Source organism: Oryx dammah, unplaced genomic scaffold (assembly GCF_014754425.2).
Source record: "Oryx dammah isolate SB20612 unplaced genomic scaffold, SCBI_Odam_1.1 HiC_scaffold_17, whole genome shotgun sequence".
In the NCBI taxonomy this organism is placed as follows: Eukaryota; Metazoa; Chordata; class Mammalia; order Artiodactyla; family Bovidae; genus Oryx; species Oryx dammah.
In genome coordinates, this window is record NW_024070201.1 from 42,831,051 (window position 1) to 42,844,180 (window position 13,130).

At 43.1% G+C, this 13,130-nt stretch overlaps 1 protein-coding gene and 1 pseudogene across 1 annotated transcript in view; both read left to right on the top strand.

Annotated features, from left to right (window-relative positions):
- Positions 1-13,130, top strand: part of NRIP3 (nuclear receptor interacting protein 3) — a 29,348-nt gene that overhangs the window by 12,422 nt on the left and 3,796 nt on the right. Inside the window, exons 2-4 of the mRNA XM_040258417.1 lie at positions 8,877-9,038; positions 9,554-9,636; positions 11,628-11,767. Of these exons, the coding sequence (XP_040114351.1) occupies positions 8,877-9,038; positions 9,554-9,636; positions 11,628-11,767 (385 nt within the window). The remainder of the gene's footprint in view (positions 1-8,876; positions 9,039-9,553; positions 9,637-11,627; positions 11,768-13,130) is intronic.
- LOC120877141 lies at positions 12,877-13,107 on the top strand (annotated as a pseudogene).

The following is a 13,130-nucleotide window of genomic DNA, read 5'->3' on the forward strand; positions in this document are numbered from 1 at the left end:
TGTCCGACTCTTTGCGACTGCATGAACTGCAGCATGCCAGGCCTCCATCACCCACTCCCAGAGTTCACCCAAACTCATGTCCATTGAGTCGGTGATGCCATCCAACCATCTCATCCTCTGTCGTCCCCCTCTCCTCCTACCTTCAATCTTTCCCAACATCAGGGTCTTTTCAAATGAGTCAGCTCTTCTCATCAGGTGGCCAGAATATTGGAGTTTCAGCTTCAACATCAGTCCTTCCAATGAACACCCAGGATTGATCTCCTTTAGGATGGACTGGTTGGATCTCCTTGCAGTCCAAGGGACTCTCAAGAGTCTTCTCCAACACCACCGTTTAAAAGAATCAATTCTTCAGCACTCAGCTTTCTTCCCAGTCCAACTCTCACATCCATACATGACTACTGGAAAAACCATAGCCTTGATTACGGGCCTTTGTTGACAAAGTAATGTCTCTGCTTTTGAATATGCTGTCTAGGTCGGTCATACCTTTCCTTCCAAGTAATAAGCATCTTTTAATTTCATGGCTGCAATCACCATCTGCAGTGATTTTGGAGCCCCCAAAACCAAAGTCTGTCACTATTTCCACTGTTTCCCCATCTATTTGCCATGAAGTGATGGGACCAGATGCCATGATCTTCGTTTTCTGAATGTTGAACTTTAAGCCAACTTTTTCACTCTCCTCTTTCACTTTCATCAAGAGGCTCTTTAATTCTTCTTCACTTTCTGCCATAAGGGTGGTGTCATCTGCACATGTGAGGTTATTGATATTTCTCCTGGCAGTCTTGTTTCCAGCTTGTGCTTCATCCAGCCCAGTGTTTCTCATGATGTACTCTGCATATAAGTTAAATAAGCAGGGTAACAATATACAGCCTTGACGTACTCCTTTTCCTATTTGGAACCAGTCTGTTGTTCCATGTCTAGTTCTAACTGTTGCTTCCTGACCTGCATACAGGTTTCTCAAGAGGCAGGTCAGGTGGTCTGGTATTCCCATCTCCTTCAGAATTTTCCACAGTTTATTGTGATCCACACAGTCAAAGGCTTTGGCATAGTCAACGAAGCAGAAGTAGATGTTTTTCTGGAACTCTCTTGCTTTTTCGATGATCCAACAGATGTTGGCAATTTGATCTCTGGTTCGTCTGCCTTTTCTAAAACCAGCTTGAACATCTGGAAGTTCACAGTTCACATATTGCTGAAGCTTGGCTTGGAGAATTTTGAGCATTACTTTACTAGCGTGTGAGATGAATGCAATTGTGCGGTAGTTTGAGCATTCTTTGGCATTGCCTTTCTTTGGGATTGGAATGAAAACGGACCTTTTCCAGTCCTGTGGCCACTGCTGAGTTTTCCAAATTTGCTGCCATATTGAGTGCAGCACTTTCACAGTATCATCTTTCAGGATTTGAAATAGCTCAACTGGAATTCCATCACCTCCACTAGCTTTGTTCGTAGTGATGCTTTCTAAGGCCCACTTGACTTCACATTCCAGGATGTCTGGTTCTAGGTGAGTGATCACACCATCGTGATTATCTTGGTCGTGAAGATCTTTTTTGTAGTTTTTCTGCGTATTCTTGCCACCTCTTCTTAATATCTTCTGCTTCTGTTAGGTCCATACCATTTCTGTCCTTTATTGAGCCCATCTTTGCATGAAATGTTCCGTTGGTATCTCTAATTTTCTTGAAGAGATCTCTCTAGTCTTTCCCATTCTATTGTTTTCTTCTATTTCTTCGCACTCACTGATCGTTGAGGAAGGCTTTTTATCTCTCCTTGCTATTCTTTGGAACTCTGCATTCAAATGGGTATATCTTTCCTTTTTCCTTTGCTTTTCACTTCTCTTCTTTTCACAGCTATTTGTAAGACCTCCTTAGACAGCCATTTTACTTTTTTGCATTTCTTTTTCTTGGGGATGATCTTGATCCCTGTCTCCTGTACAATGTCACAAACCTCCGTCCATAGTTCATCAGGCACTCTGTCTATCAGATCTAGTCCCTTAAATCTATTTCTCACCTCTACTGTATAGTTGTTAGGAATTTGCTTTAGGTCATACCTGAATGGTCTAGTGGTTTTCCCTGCTTTCTTGAATTTAAGTCTGAATTTGGCAATAAGGAGTTCATGATCTGAGCCTCAGTCAGCTCATGGTCTTGTTTTTGCTGACTGTATAGCGCTTCTCCATCTTTGGCTGCAAAGAATTTAATCAATCTGATTTCGGTGTTGACCATCTGGTGATGTCCATGTGTAGAGTCTTCTCTTGTGTTGTTGGAAGAGGGTGTTTGCTATGACCAGTGCATTCTGTTGGCAGAACTCTATTAGCCTTTGCCCTGCTTCATTCTGTACTCCAAGGCCAAATTTGCCTATTACTCCAGGTGTTTCTTGACTTCCTACTTTTGCATTCCAGTCCCCTATAATGAAAAGGACATCTTTTGGGGGTGTCAATTCTAGAAGGTCTTGTAGGTCTCATAGAACTGTTCAACTTCAGCTTCTTCAGCATTACTGGTTAGGGCATAGACTTGGATTACCGAGATATTGAATGGTTTGCTTTGGAAATGAATAGAGATCATTCTGTCGTTTTTGAGACTGCATCCAAGTACTGCATTTTAGACTCTTTTGTTGACTATGATGGCTACTCCATTTCTTCTAAGGGATTCTTGCCCACAGTAGTAGATATAATGGTCCTCTGAGTTAAATTCACCCAATCCAGTCCATTTTAGTTCACTGATTCCTAAAATGTTGACTTTCACTCTTGATCACTTCCAATTTGCCTTGATTCATGGACCTAACATTCCAGGTTCCTATGCAATATTTCTCTTTACAGCATTGGACCTTGCTTCCATCACTGTCTTTAAGCTTCCATTATTACCATTGAGTAGTCATATGTAATTCTGATTCCTAATCCTTTGTATTTGAATCTTCTTTTTCTCTCTAAAAACTTTTGGAATCTTTGTCATCCATGATATTCCAAAAATTCTTAATTGTGTGGAATCTTGGTGTGGATCTTTTATCTTTCATTATGCAAGGCTCCACGTGAACCCTTTCAATCTGTAAGGTCATATCCTTCAGTTCTGGTGTAGTAGGCTGCTCCACCCTCATCCTCAGCTGTTGTAGGAATCTGTTCTAAGCCTAGCCAAACTATCAACCAACCAAAATCTTTTGATTTACTCTTACAAAAAAGAATAAAGTATTGGCATTCTTCCCAGTTGTCTGGGTCAAGTAAGAGTCCCATGCAGGCTTCATATTAATCTCTTTCGAGCTCTAATTGTACCCTCCACCTGTAGTTTCTAATACCTCTATTCATCAGCCTTCCCAGGGTTTTTAAGTAGGAAAACTGCTTTTACAGCTAGACCCCCAAGTATCAGTTCAGTTCAGTTGCTCAGTCATATCTGACTCTTTGCGACCCCATGGACTGCAGCATGCCAGGCTTCCCTATCCATCACCAACTCCTGGAGCTTACTCAAACTCATGTTCATCAAGTCAGTGATGCCATCCAACCATCTCATCCTCTGTCATCCCATTCTCCCACTGCCTTCAATCTTTCCCAGCATCAGGGTCTTTTCCAATGAGTCAGTTCTTCACAGGTGGCCAAAGTATTGGAATTTCAGCTTCAGCATTAGTCCTTCCAATGAATATTCAGGACTGATTTCCTTTAGGATTTACTGATTTGATCTCCTTGCAGTCCAAGGGTCTCTCAAGAGTCTTCTCCAACACCACAGTTCAAAAGCATCAATTCTTTGGTGCTTGGCTTTCTTTATAGTCCAACTCTCACATTCATACATGACTGCTGGAAAAATCCTAGCTTTGACTAGGCAGACCTTTGTTGGCAAAGTAATGTCTCTGCTTTTTAGTATGCATATATATGCTTTATACCCCCAAGTATAAAATAGTCCAAATGTAATAATGTATTGTTTTAAAAGTAACAGTTCTAGTGGAAAGGTCAACAAGATAGCCCTCTTCCATGTAGTCATCTGGGGTCTCAGGCTGATGGTGGCTTTTTATCTTAAACATGTTACCTCCAGGAAGGTTACTCTAGGGATCATCTCCATTTCAGCCAGTCGGAATAGGAAAAGAGTATGGAGGAGTGTGCACAGGAGAGTTTTATGAGCCAAGCCTATAAGAGGTGTGTGTCAGTTTCCCTCACATTCTGCTTGCCAAACTCAGTCACATGGCCTTATCTAACAACAGGAAGGACTGGGAAACATAATCTATATATCTGTCCAGAAAGAAGAGGAAATCATGGATTTTAGTTAGCAGCTGGCGACCTCTGCTACTCTAGTGTTCCATGAAGTAGAATGGTATGAAGAATTTAGCTTTCTCTAGGTGGTGGCACCCCACTCCAGTACTCTTGCCTGGGAAATCCCGTGGACAGAGGAGGCTGGTGGGCTGCAGCTATTTCACTTTCACTTTTCACTTTCATGCATTGGAGAAGGAAATGGCAACCCACTCTAGTGTTCCTGCCCGGAGAATCCCAGGGACAGGGGAGCCTGGTGGGCTGCCGTCTCTGGGGTCGCACAGAGTCAGACACAACTGAAGTGACTTAGCAGCAGCATCAGTCTAGGTCATTTACCAGTTTTTGGTCTGTTTTTTAGATTCCAAGATTTTGTCAATTTCTCTTTTGTTGTTGTTGTTGTTTACTCTTCGCTTTGTGAAAGGATTAGGCCTTTCTAACCCCAAGATTTGGAGAAGGCAATGGCACCCCACTCCAGTACCCTTGCCTGGAAAGTCCCATGGATGGAGGAGCCTGGTAGGCTGCAGTCCATGGGGTCGCTAGGAGTCAACACGACTGAGTGACTTCACTTTCACTTTTCACTTTCATGCATTGGGGAAGGAAATGGCAACCCACTCCAGTGTTCTTGCCTGGAGAATCCCAGGGACGGGGGAGCCTGGTGGGCTGCCGTCTCTGGGGTTGCACAGAGTCGGACCTGACTGAAGCGACTTAGCAGCAGCAGCAACTCCAAGATTGCCGGGAGAAATATCAATAACCTCAGATAGGCAGATGACACCACCCTTATGGCAGAAAGTGAAGAGGAACTAAAAAGCCTCTTGATGAAAGTGAAAGAGGAGAGCGAAAAAGTTGGCTTAAAGCTCAACATTCAGAAAACGAAGATCATGGCATCTGGTCCCATCACTTCATGGGAAATAGATGGGGAAACAGTGGAAACAGTGTCAGACTTTGGTTTTGGGGCTCCAAAATCACTGCAGATGGTGATTGCAGCCATGAAATTAAAAGACGCTTACTCCTTGGAAGAAAAGTTATGACCAACCTAGATAGCATATTCAAAAGCAGAGATATTACTTTGCCGACTAAGGTCTATCTAGTCAAGGCTATGGTTTTTCCTGTGGTCATGTATGGATGTGAGAGTTGGACTGTGAAGAAGGCTGAGCGCTGAAGAATTGATGCTTTTGAATTGTGGTGTTGGAGAAGACTCTTGAGAGTCTCTTGGACTGCAAGGAGATCCAACCAGTCCTTTCTGAAGGAGATCAGCCCTGGGATTTCTTTGGAAGGAATGATGCTAAAGCTGAAACTCCAGTACTTTGGCCACCTCATGCGAAGAGTTGACTCATTGGAAAAGACTCTGATGCTGGGAGGGATTGGGGGCAGGAGGAGAAGGGGACGACAGAGGATGAGATGGCTGGATGGCATCACTGACTCGATGTACATGAGTCTGAGTGAACTCCGGGAGTTGGTGATGGACAGGGAGGCCTGGCATGCTGCGATTCATGGGGTCGCAGAGTCGGACATGCCTGAGCAACTGAACTGAACTGAGCTGAACTCCTTGACCATCATTTTAGTGAAATTTTGGTTGGGAGCAGAGGTAAATGTGCAGTTCCATTGTCATTTAAAACATGAGGCATAATTAAATGACTACAGAAAAACATCTCTGAGATTCATATGAGGTTATTGGCTGTGAATTTTCAGCTCCTTAACTGTACTGTGAGTACTTTTAGTTATAAAAATAAATGAAAATAATCATATTACTGACATGGAAAAATGCCTTTCATATATTAAACAAAATTTTTAAAATTTAGAAGAGTATTATGATGTGATCCTATTTTTATTTATGTTTGTAAATGCATTAAAATTTGGGGAGGACTCCCTGGTGGTGGTTGAAATTGTGCATTCTCAATTCAAGGGGCACAGGTTCAATCTCTGGTTTGGGAACTAAGATCTCACATGGAACTAAGACAGCAAAAAAAAGGAAGGATATTCTTCTAAATTTGATGGTTGTCATTTGTAGGGAGTGGACCTAAGAAGGGTGAGGTGCTGAGGAAGCTTTCCTTTTTAATTGTATATGCTTTAGTGATATTTGAATATTTTACATTGAACATGTGTTATGTTTAAACCTTTTTTGGTTACTAAACAAAGGAATAGTCACCAGGGCCAAATACCCTAGAGAATGAAGGCTGAAAAATGTCTATCAGATTTGGAAATTAGGAGATCATTATTGGTATTGTGGGATCAGAAGTGATTTCAGTGAAAAAATATAGAATGTCAGGAAATAGAATAGTGATTTCAACCTTTATTAAAGGCCAGTTAAGACAAGGGTGTGATTAGATTGGGCTTCCCAGGTGGTACTAGTGGTAAACACCTGTCTGCCAATGCAGGTTCAATCCCTGGGTTGGGAAGACCCCTGGAGGAGGGCATGACAGCTCACTCCAATATTCTTGACTAGAGAATCCCATGGACAGAGAAGACTGGTGGGATACAGTCTATAGGGTCACAAAGAGTTGGACAGGACTGAATGACTTAGCACATGATTAGGTTAGGATGTGGCATTGAAGAGACAGGGTCTGGAGTTCTGTGGAGGAATGTTCTCCCCAGTATATGAGAACTTGGAGTGTATATTAATATATAGGCTATGGAGAAGGGGTCTAGGAGGAAAATTCAGAAGAGAGATGACTCAAGGGAAATGATTTCAGAACCTCACTCATTTGCCTCATATGTCTGATGATTAGACTTCTCTCAAGATTTAGAGTATCCAGGTAAAGTGGTATTCAGCAAGACCACTGTAGAAGGAAAGCCACAAACTTTAGGTTAGGAGGGCCTAGGTTAGACAGCCTTTGAAGTTCCTTCCAGTCTTCAGTTCTACAAATCCAACTTATCTGAGTTGGTTCTGCTAATCATGGATCTGACAGAAACAAACACCTGCTTTCATATAAATCTAGGCTAATTAGTGAAAGAGATAAGAATGAAGAATTTCTGTTTCTTTTGCAGAGCAAAGCATTCTCCCAGGGTCAAATCAGGAAATCTGACAAAGTTAGCACTTCCTGTAGCTCCTTATCAAGTTAAGAATCTCTCATTTTCATTTAAATGCCCCCCCTTTTTCCCAAGGATGTTAATTTAGAATCTGCCTTGCCAAGAATCAGTGTATTTTGGGAATCTATTTCTTCGCCTCACCAGGGTTACAGTGAGTCATGGCTCTGACTCCTTTCTTCCTCAGAAATCTGTGAGATAGTGGATAATGAAAACTTCTCCAGTTCTACTCCTTGCTGGGGGAGGTTCTAGGCTCTGGGCTTCTAGGAGTGACTATCTTCCCTTTAGAACTGAAATGACGTCTAGAATGTGTCACGAAGATACTTGGGATAAGGCTCTATCCTCTGAGGGATTTTAAGTATTATTGTAAACTGGGAATAATGTGCTCCTGTAGAGATTTCTTAGGTCAAATGACTTCAAGAAGTGGCTTACACTTTCTGGAGGCCACTTGGAGTAGAAAGAGTAGAGCATAGTTATCCCTAGTAACTCTCTTGCTGCTACTGCTACTGCTGCTAAGTTGCTTCAGTCGTGTCTGACTCTGTGCGACACCATAGACAGCAGCCCACAAGGTTCCCCCATCCCTGGGACTCTCCAGGCAAAAACACTGGAGTGATTTACCATTTCCTTCTCCAGTGCATGAAAGTGAAAAGTGAAAGTCAAGTTGCTAAGTCGTGTCCAACTCTTCATGACTCCATGGACTGCATGGACCCATGGGATTTTCTGGGCAAGAGTACTGGAGTGGGGTGCCATTGCCTTCTCTTAGTAACTCTCCTAAGCACTATCAAAGAGCACACTTGAATTCACATTCCTTATTCTGCATCCTACCATTATGTATCCTGGCATGGATATAAGGTCTAATTAAGCCCCCTGCTTCTTGGTCAGTTTCTGCCCCCTTTATACTCCACTTTGGCCCATGAAGAGAGAGAATGAATAACAAGCATATGGCAGGAGGAGCGTTATGCTTCTTGAAGTCCAGAGGATAATGGTAAGGATGATTCTCATGGGTTCTGTCAGGTTCTAAAGTGTATCTCCTAAGAGTGTTATTCAGCAGGAGCAGGTATGACCTGTCTTCCCACCTCATCCACCCCATGGATGACTCAGCCCACAGGAGAGAGCCAGGTCACCAAGGCATATGCATTTGAGTCTGAAAGATAAGACTGTGAGGAAGTGAGACTTGAAATAGAAGTACACAGAACTCCTGAAAACCAGTGCTAAGAAGGTTTCTTTGGTCTGTGAGAATTAGCTGCCCTTACTTATAAGTCGTCTGGAAAGATATATTTATTCCATATAGAGTAAAGCCACTTTTCTCCTGAAATGCCCTTGTAAGGGAAGGGAAGGCAGGAAGCCCAGGTAGTACAAATCACAAGAGTCTCTTACTTTTCTTTAGCCATGGAATACTGGCCCTGTTCACGTTTCCCAGAGTCCCATATTGCTTTTTCATTCACTGAGGTTGGTCTACTGTTCTGATAGTTCCTGCTCTGATAATACTCATGAAATCTGTACTTGAGGGAAGAATAAATAAGAGGCAAAGGTGGAGCTCAGTTATGTGAGGCTCCATTATTTCCATGGCACCTGGGAGACAATGGGGGAAGGGGAACATGGCCTGTCACTAAGAAGCCTCTGCTTTCTGTTCCCCAAGCAACCTCATAACATTCTGCAGAGGCGCCTCATGGAAACCAACCTATCTAAGCTCCGAAGCAGTCGTGTCCCTTGGGCTTCCAAGACCAACAAATTCAATCAGGCCAAGTCTGAGGGGCTGAAGAAGTCTGAGGATGATGACATGATTTTGGTTTCTTGCCAGGTAAAGTTCTGATAATGACTTTTCCAGGTTTTCTGCAGAGTAGGATTCAGGTCTAACATGATCCCAATAATGGGGCCCTTTCCTCCAAATTGTATAGAATGTGGATGTTATCACGGGATTCACAAATGAGTTTTAAGGGGGCACTCTGTGCATCACTGGAAGTGTATGCAGTATTTTCTGTGCATGTGCATCCTTTATGGGGAAAAGGACTAAATGTTACATCAGATTTGCAAAGGGATATGTGATACACACACACACACACAATTAAAAGCCACTTTGTGTATACAAGGAAACATCCCAAAGGCCTTTGGGATCCTCTGTCAGCTCTACAATCAGCAGGAAAAAGAACCCCTCAAAGGAGACACCACAATGGATACAGATGGGACACTATCCTCCATAAATGTGAGGATGCTCTCCAACCCTGCCTTTCATGTGACATCTGCTGCTTGCACTTTGGATTTCTCTTCCCTTTTGCATCTCTGGCTTCTGTTGAACAGTATATTTTCTCTCCACAGTGTGCTGGAAAGGATGTGAAAGCCTTGGTTGACACAGGCTGTCAATATAATCTCATCTCTTCAGCCTGTGTGGACAGACTGGGGTAAGTAGCCACTTGTACTAAAAGTCAGATGCTATATGCTCTTTGCTTGAATTTATTTTGAAGTTCAGGCTTTCCATTGAAACTGAAACTGTTAGTCACTCAGTCATGTCTGACTCTTAGCAACCCCGTGAACTGTAGCCAACCAGGCTCCTCTGTCCATGGGATTCTCCAGGCAAGAATACTGGAGTGGTTTGCCATGCACCCCTCCAGGGGACCTTCCCTACCCAGGGATCGAACCCGGGTCTTCCACATTGCAGGCAGATTCTTTACCATCTGAGCATTATCTCCTATCAGTTAAGTTTTGAACAAAGACCTTTGGGCTCTAGAATGAGAGTTTGAGATCCTTGACTCATTGCATGCCATGCCCTGATCCTGATTTGTGCCCTTCCCAGACAGCAAATTAAAAAGAGCTGCCCTGCAGGTATAGCCCAGAGAAGTAAAATCAGGGATGTGGTTGACCTCGGCTTACTTGGAGTTCTGGAGGTCGCTCTGCCTGTCCCAAGAAGCATCAGTCAGACTGTGGAATAGAGCTGTTGGGCCTGAACCATCACAGGGGTGATTAGTCTCTTTCCTTTCTGCAAATAACATGTAAAATCAGATCTTACTACTGCCCCTGCTGGGAACTGGATGTGAGGCAGACACCTTATATATTGAATATATTAAGTTCTCTAAAAGCTGGAATTGGGTTCTCCCACTTTTTTAGTCAGAGAAAGACATTTTGTATCTTTCCTCCTTTTCACTCAATCCGTCCTTTTATTCTCTTTCTTCTTCCTTTTCTTTTCTCCAAAGTACCAGGTGGGCCCTGAGGTCTAGCCCAGAATTGGGAGGATCAATCCAATATCTTTTTCCACTTCTCCAGCTCTAAGTACAACAAAGCATCCCCCAGCCCAGATCTCTGTATTGAAACAATGACTAGAGTAGATGTAATGGCCCACTTTAAGCCACTTTAAAAAATATTCTTGTTCTTAGGCAGGACTTACACAAATCTTGATTTGTGTATCAGTGACTTCTGCCCATAGGACCTGTTCCTTCTTGTTTCTACCTTCTCACCCCTCACCGCTGACTCTTTGCAGCTGGCTCTATGGGTTTTGTGCATTGCTATTTAGGGTGGTGGGGGAGCCCAAAGACACAGTGCTCCTGTGGGAAGAATCCTGAGCCTTTTTATGTAGTGAAGAGATGAGCTATAGTGCAACATGATGTTTCCAGAAAGACTAATAATGTCCTGGTGCATAATTAGGCAGTAGACTGCCATGATTCCAGAGGAGTTAATAACCATCTATAAAACTGCAATTATTTTCCTTTTGCATGGGCTGTAACACCGAAAGAGAGAAAATGGAGTAAAGCAGAAGTATCACCACAGAGAGTCCATAATTAAGTATTTATCCACCAACTCACAATAGCTCGGACGCTGGCTGTTCCAACCAGCTTACATAACTGTGTGAAACCTTGGTGCTGTTCTTTCCTTTCTCTTCTAGACAGACAAGTTAAATTAACTAGGAATTAACCAATATCAATGCACTCAGCAAGTAAGTACCTACCTCTACCGACCTTATAGCATAGACTAAGTGAAGAAGAGAGACTAAAACAAAGAGAAAATTAGACATTGAACAAAGCATCTTCTAAAATTAGGATTAATTTGGCCACTCTGAGATCTTTACTTACAGATGTGTAAAAGGCTATGTTAACTAAACTGCCTTGCACATAAGTGGGGATGCTGGAATGCAGGAAAGGATTCTCTGAGTGTGTCCCATGAGTGCAGATAGTGACATAGCCTTCTAGAACAGGAGCTAAATCTTTATATATATTTTTATATACCCCCTGGCATGTTTAGGATAAAGTGCTCAAACAAGAAATGTAGGCTAACATTTTCTTTTGGTAAATTAACCCAGGAAATCCCTGGAATATTCCAGCTGTGAGTCAGAAGGTAGGCATTGCCAGATTCCATCAGAAACCTCTGCCAAGGGGATTCTGGTATTTGCTCTCTGGTGCAGACTCAAGGAGCATGTCAGATCTCACAAGCATGAAGGAGAGAGGCTTTCCCTACCCCGGCATCTGAAAGTTGTGGGCCAGATTGAGCACCTGGTCATCACACTGGGCTCCCTCCGCCTGGACTGCCCAGCAGCTGTGGTTGGTGAGTTGAATTGGGGACTGGACCTGTGGACCCCTAAGGTAAACCCTCTCCCTCCTTCCACCAAATCCTCATGGGATCTCAGGCCTGTAAGTACTGACTTCTTCAAAACCCCACGTTTCCACTTTTTTTGTACTATAAACCTTGTCCCAGTTTTTGCCTTCCAAAGTACCAGATGGACCTTAAGCTACATTCAAGACATGTTGAAAATCACTGAGAGAATAAAAAATTTCAAGGGGGTAAGAAAACAAAAATTTCTGTATGCCAGTAAAAGTGGCTACTGAGAACTTTCCGTGGGCTAGTTAGAGGTAGAGGGCAAGATCCTCTTACTCCTTTGCCATAAATCCCATCATAACTTCCCACCAACTCCTGTACTCTATTCCTCACTACTCTTAAGTTCCTGGTTTTTGTCCAAAGGGCTTTCTTTGTCCTTTAAAGTTAAAAAGACCTGGGTTTGAATCTTGACTCTACCACCTTTTGTCATTCAATCGTGTCCGACTCTTTGAGACCCTATGGACTATAGCCCACCAGGCTCTTCTGTGGGATTTTCCAGGCAAGAATACTGGAGTAGGTTGACATTTCCTTCTCCAGGGTATCTTCTCAGCCCAAGGATTGAACCTGGGTCTCCTGCATTGCAGGTGGATTCTTTAGCACCTGAGCCACCAGGGAAGCTCAAACTATAATGATCTGGGGGAAATTACTTAGCATAAGAAACTCAAGTCTGCGGGCTTCTCCAGCAGGTGAGAAGCAGTCCACGCGGACCCGTGGCAGGAAGCAGGTTGCTTGGCCTGCAGAGGGGCACTGCGACAGTACTTGGACCCTGGTGGCTCCAGGTGCCGTGGGTGGGGTAATAGCAGCTTCCCATAGGATTCAGAAGTAAGCCATGTATGGTTGGCTGCCAGGGAACCATATTTTGATGTAGTTTGTTGTGCTTTGAAGTGTTTCTGAACAATTTATGAGCAAAAATGGTGTTTTAAAGTTTGCCATTTTACTGAATTGTGGGATGTAAGATGGAAATACTTGTGAGGAGGCAAGGGACGTGACAAGAATGTGGCCGTCAGTAGAAAGTGAGTGGCTTTCATGGATGCAGCAGCGGCCTATGGCAGGAGATTAAGACTGTGCTTTCAGGAATCATCTGTATAGTTCATTGCTAGAGAATTTTTCTTGAGTGGGTATTGTACTCTTATTGTACCCATAAGCCATGAGGGAGAGGTACAGTGTTCCTTACTGAGTGTGAAGCCAATTCTTGGCAGTGTGTTTTTACTTTGTAACTGCCATTGGTTGTTGATGATCTATTTTCTAATTATCTGGGAGAGTGAAAAAGAAAAGGTTATGTGAGTGGCTTTGTATGAAAATAAAAAAGAGA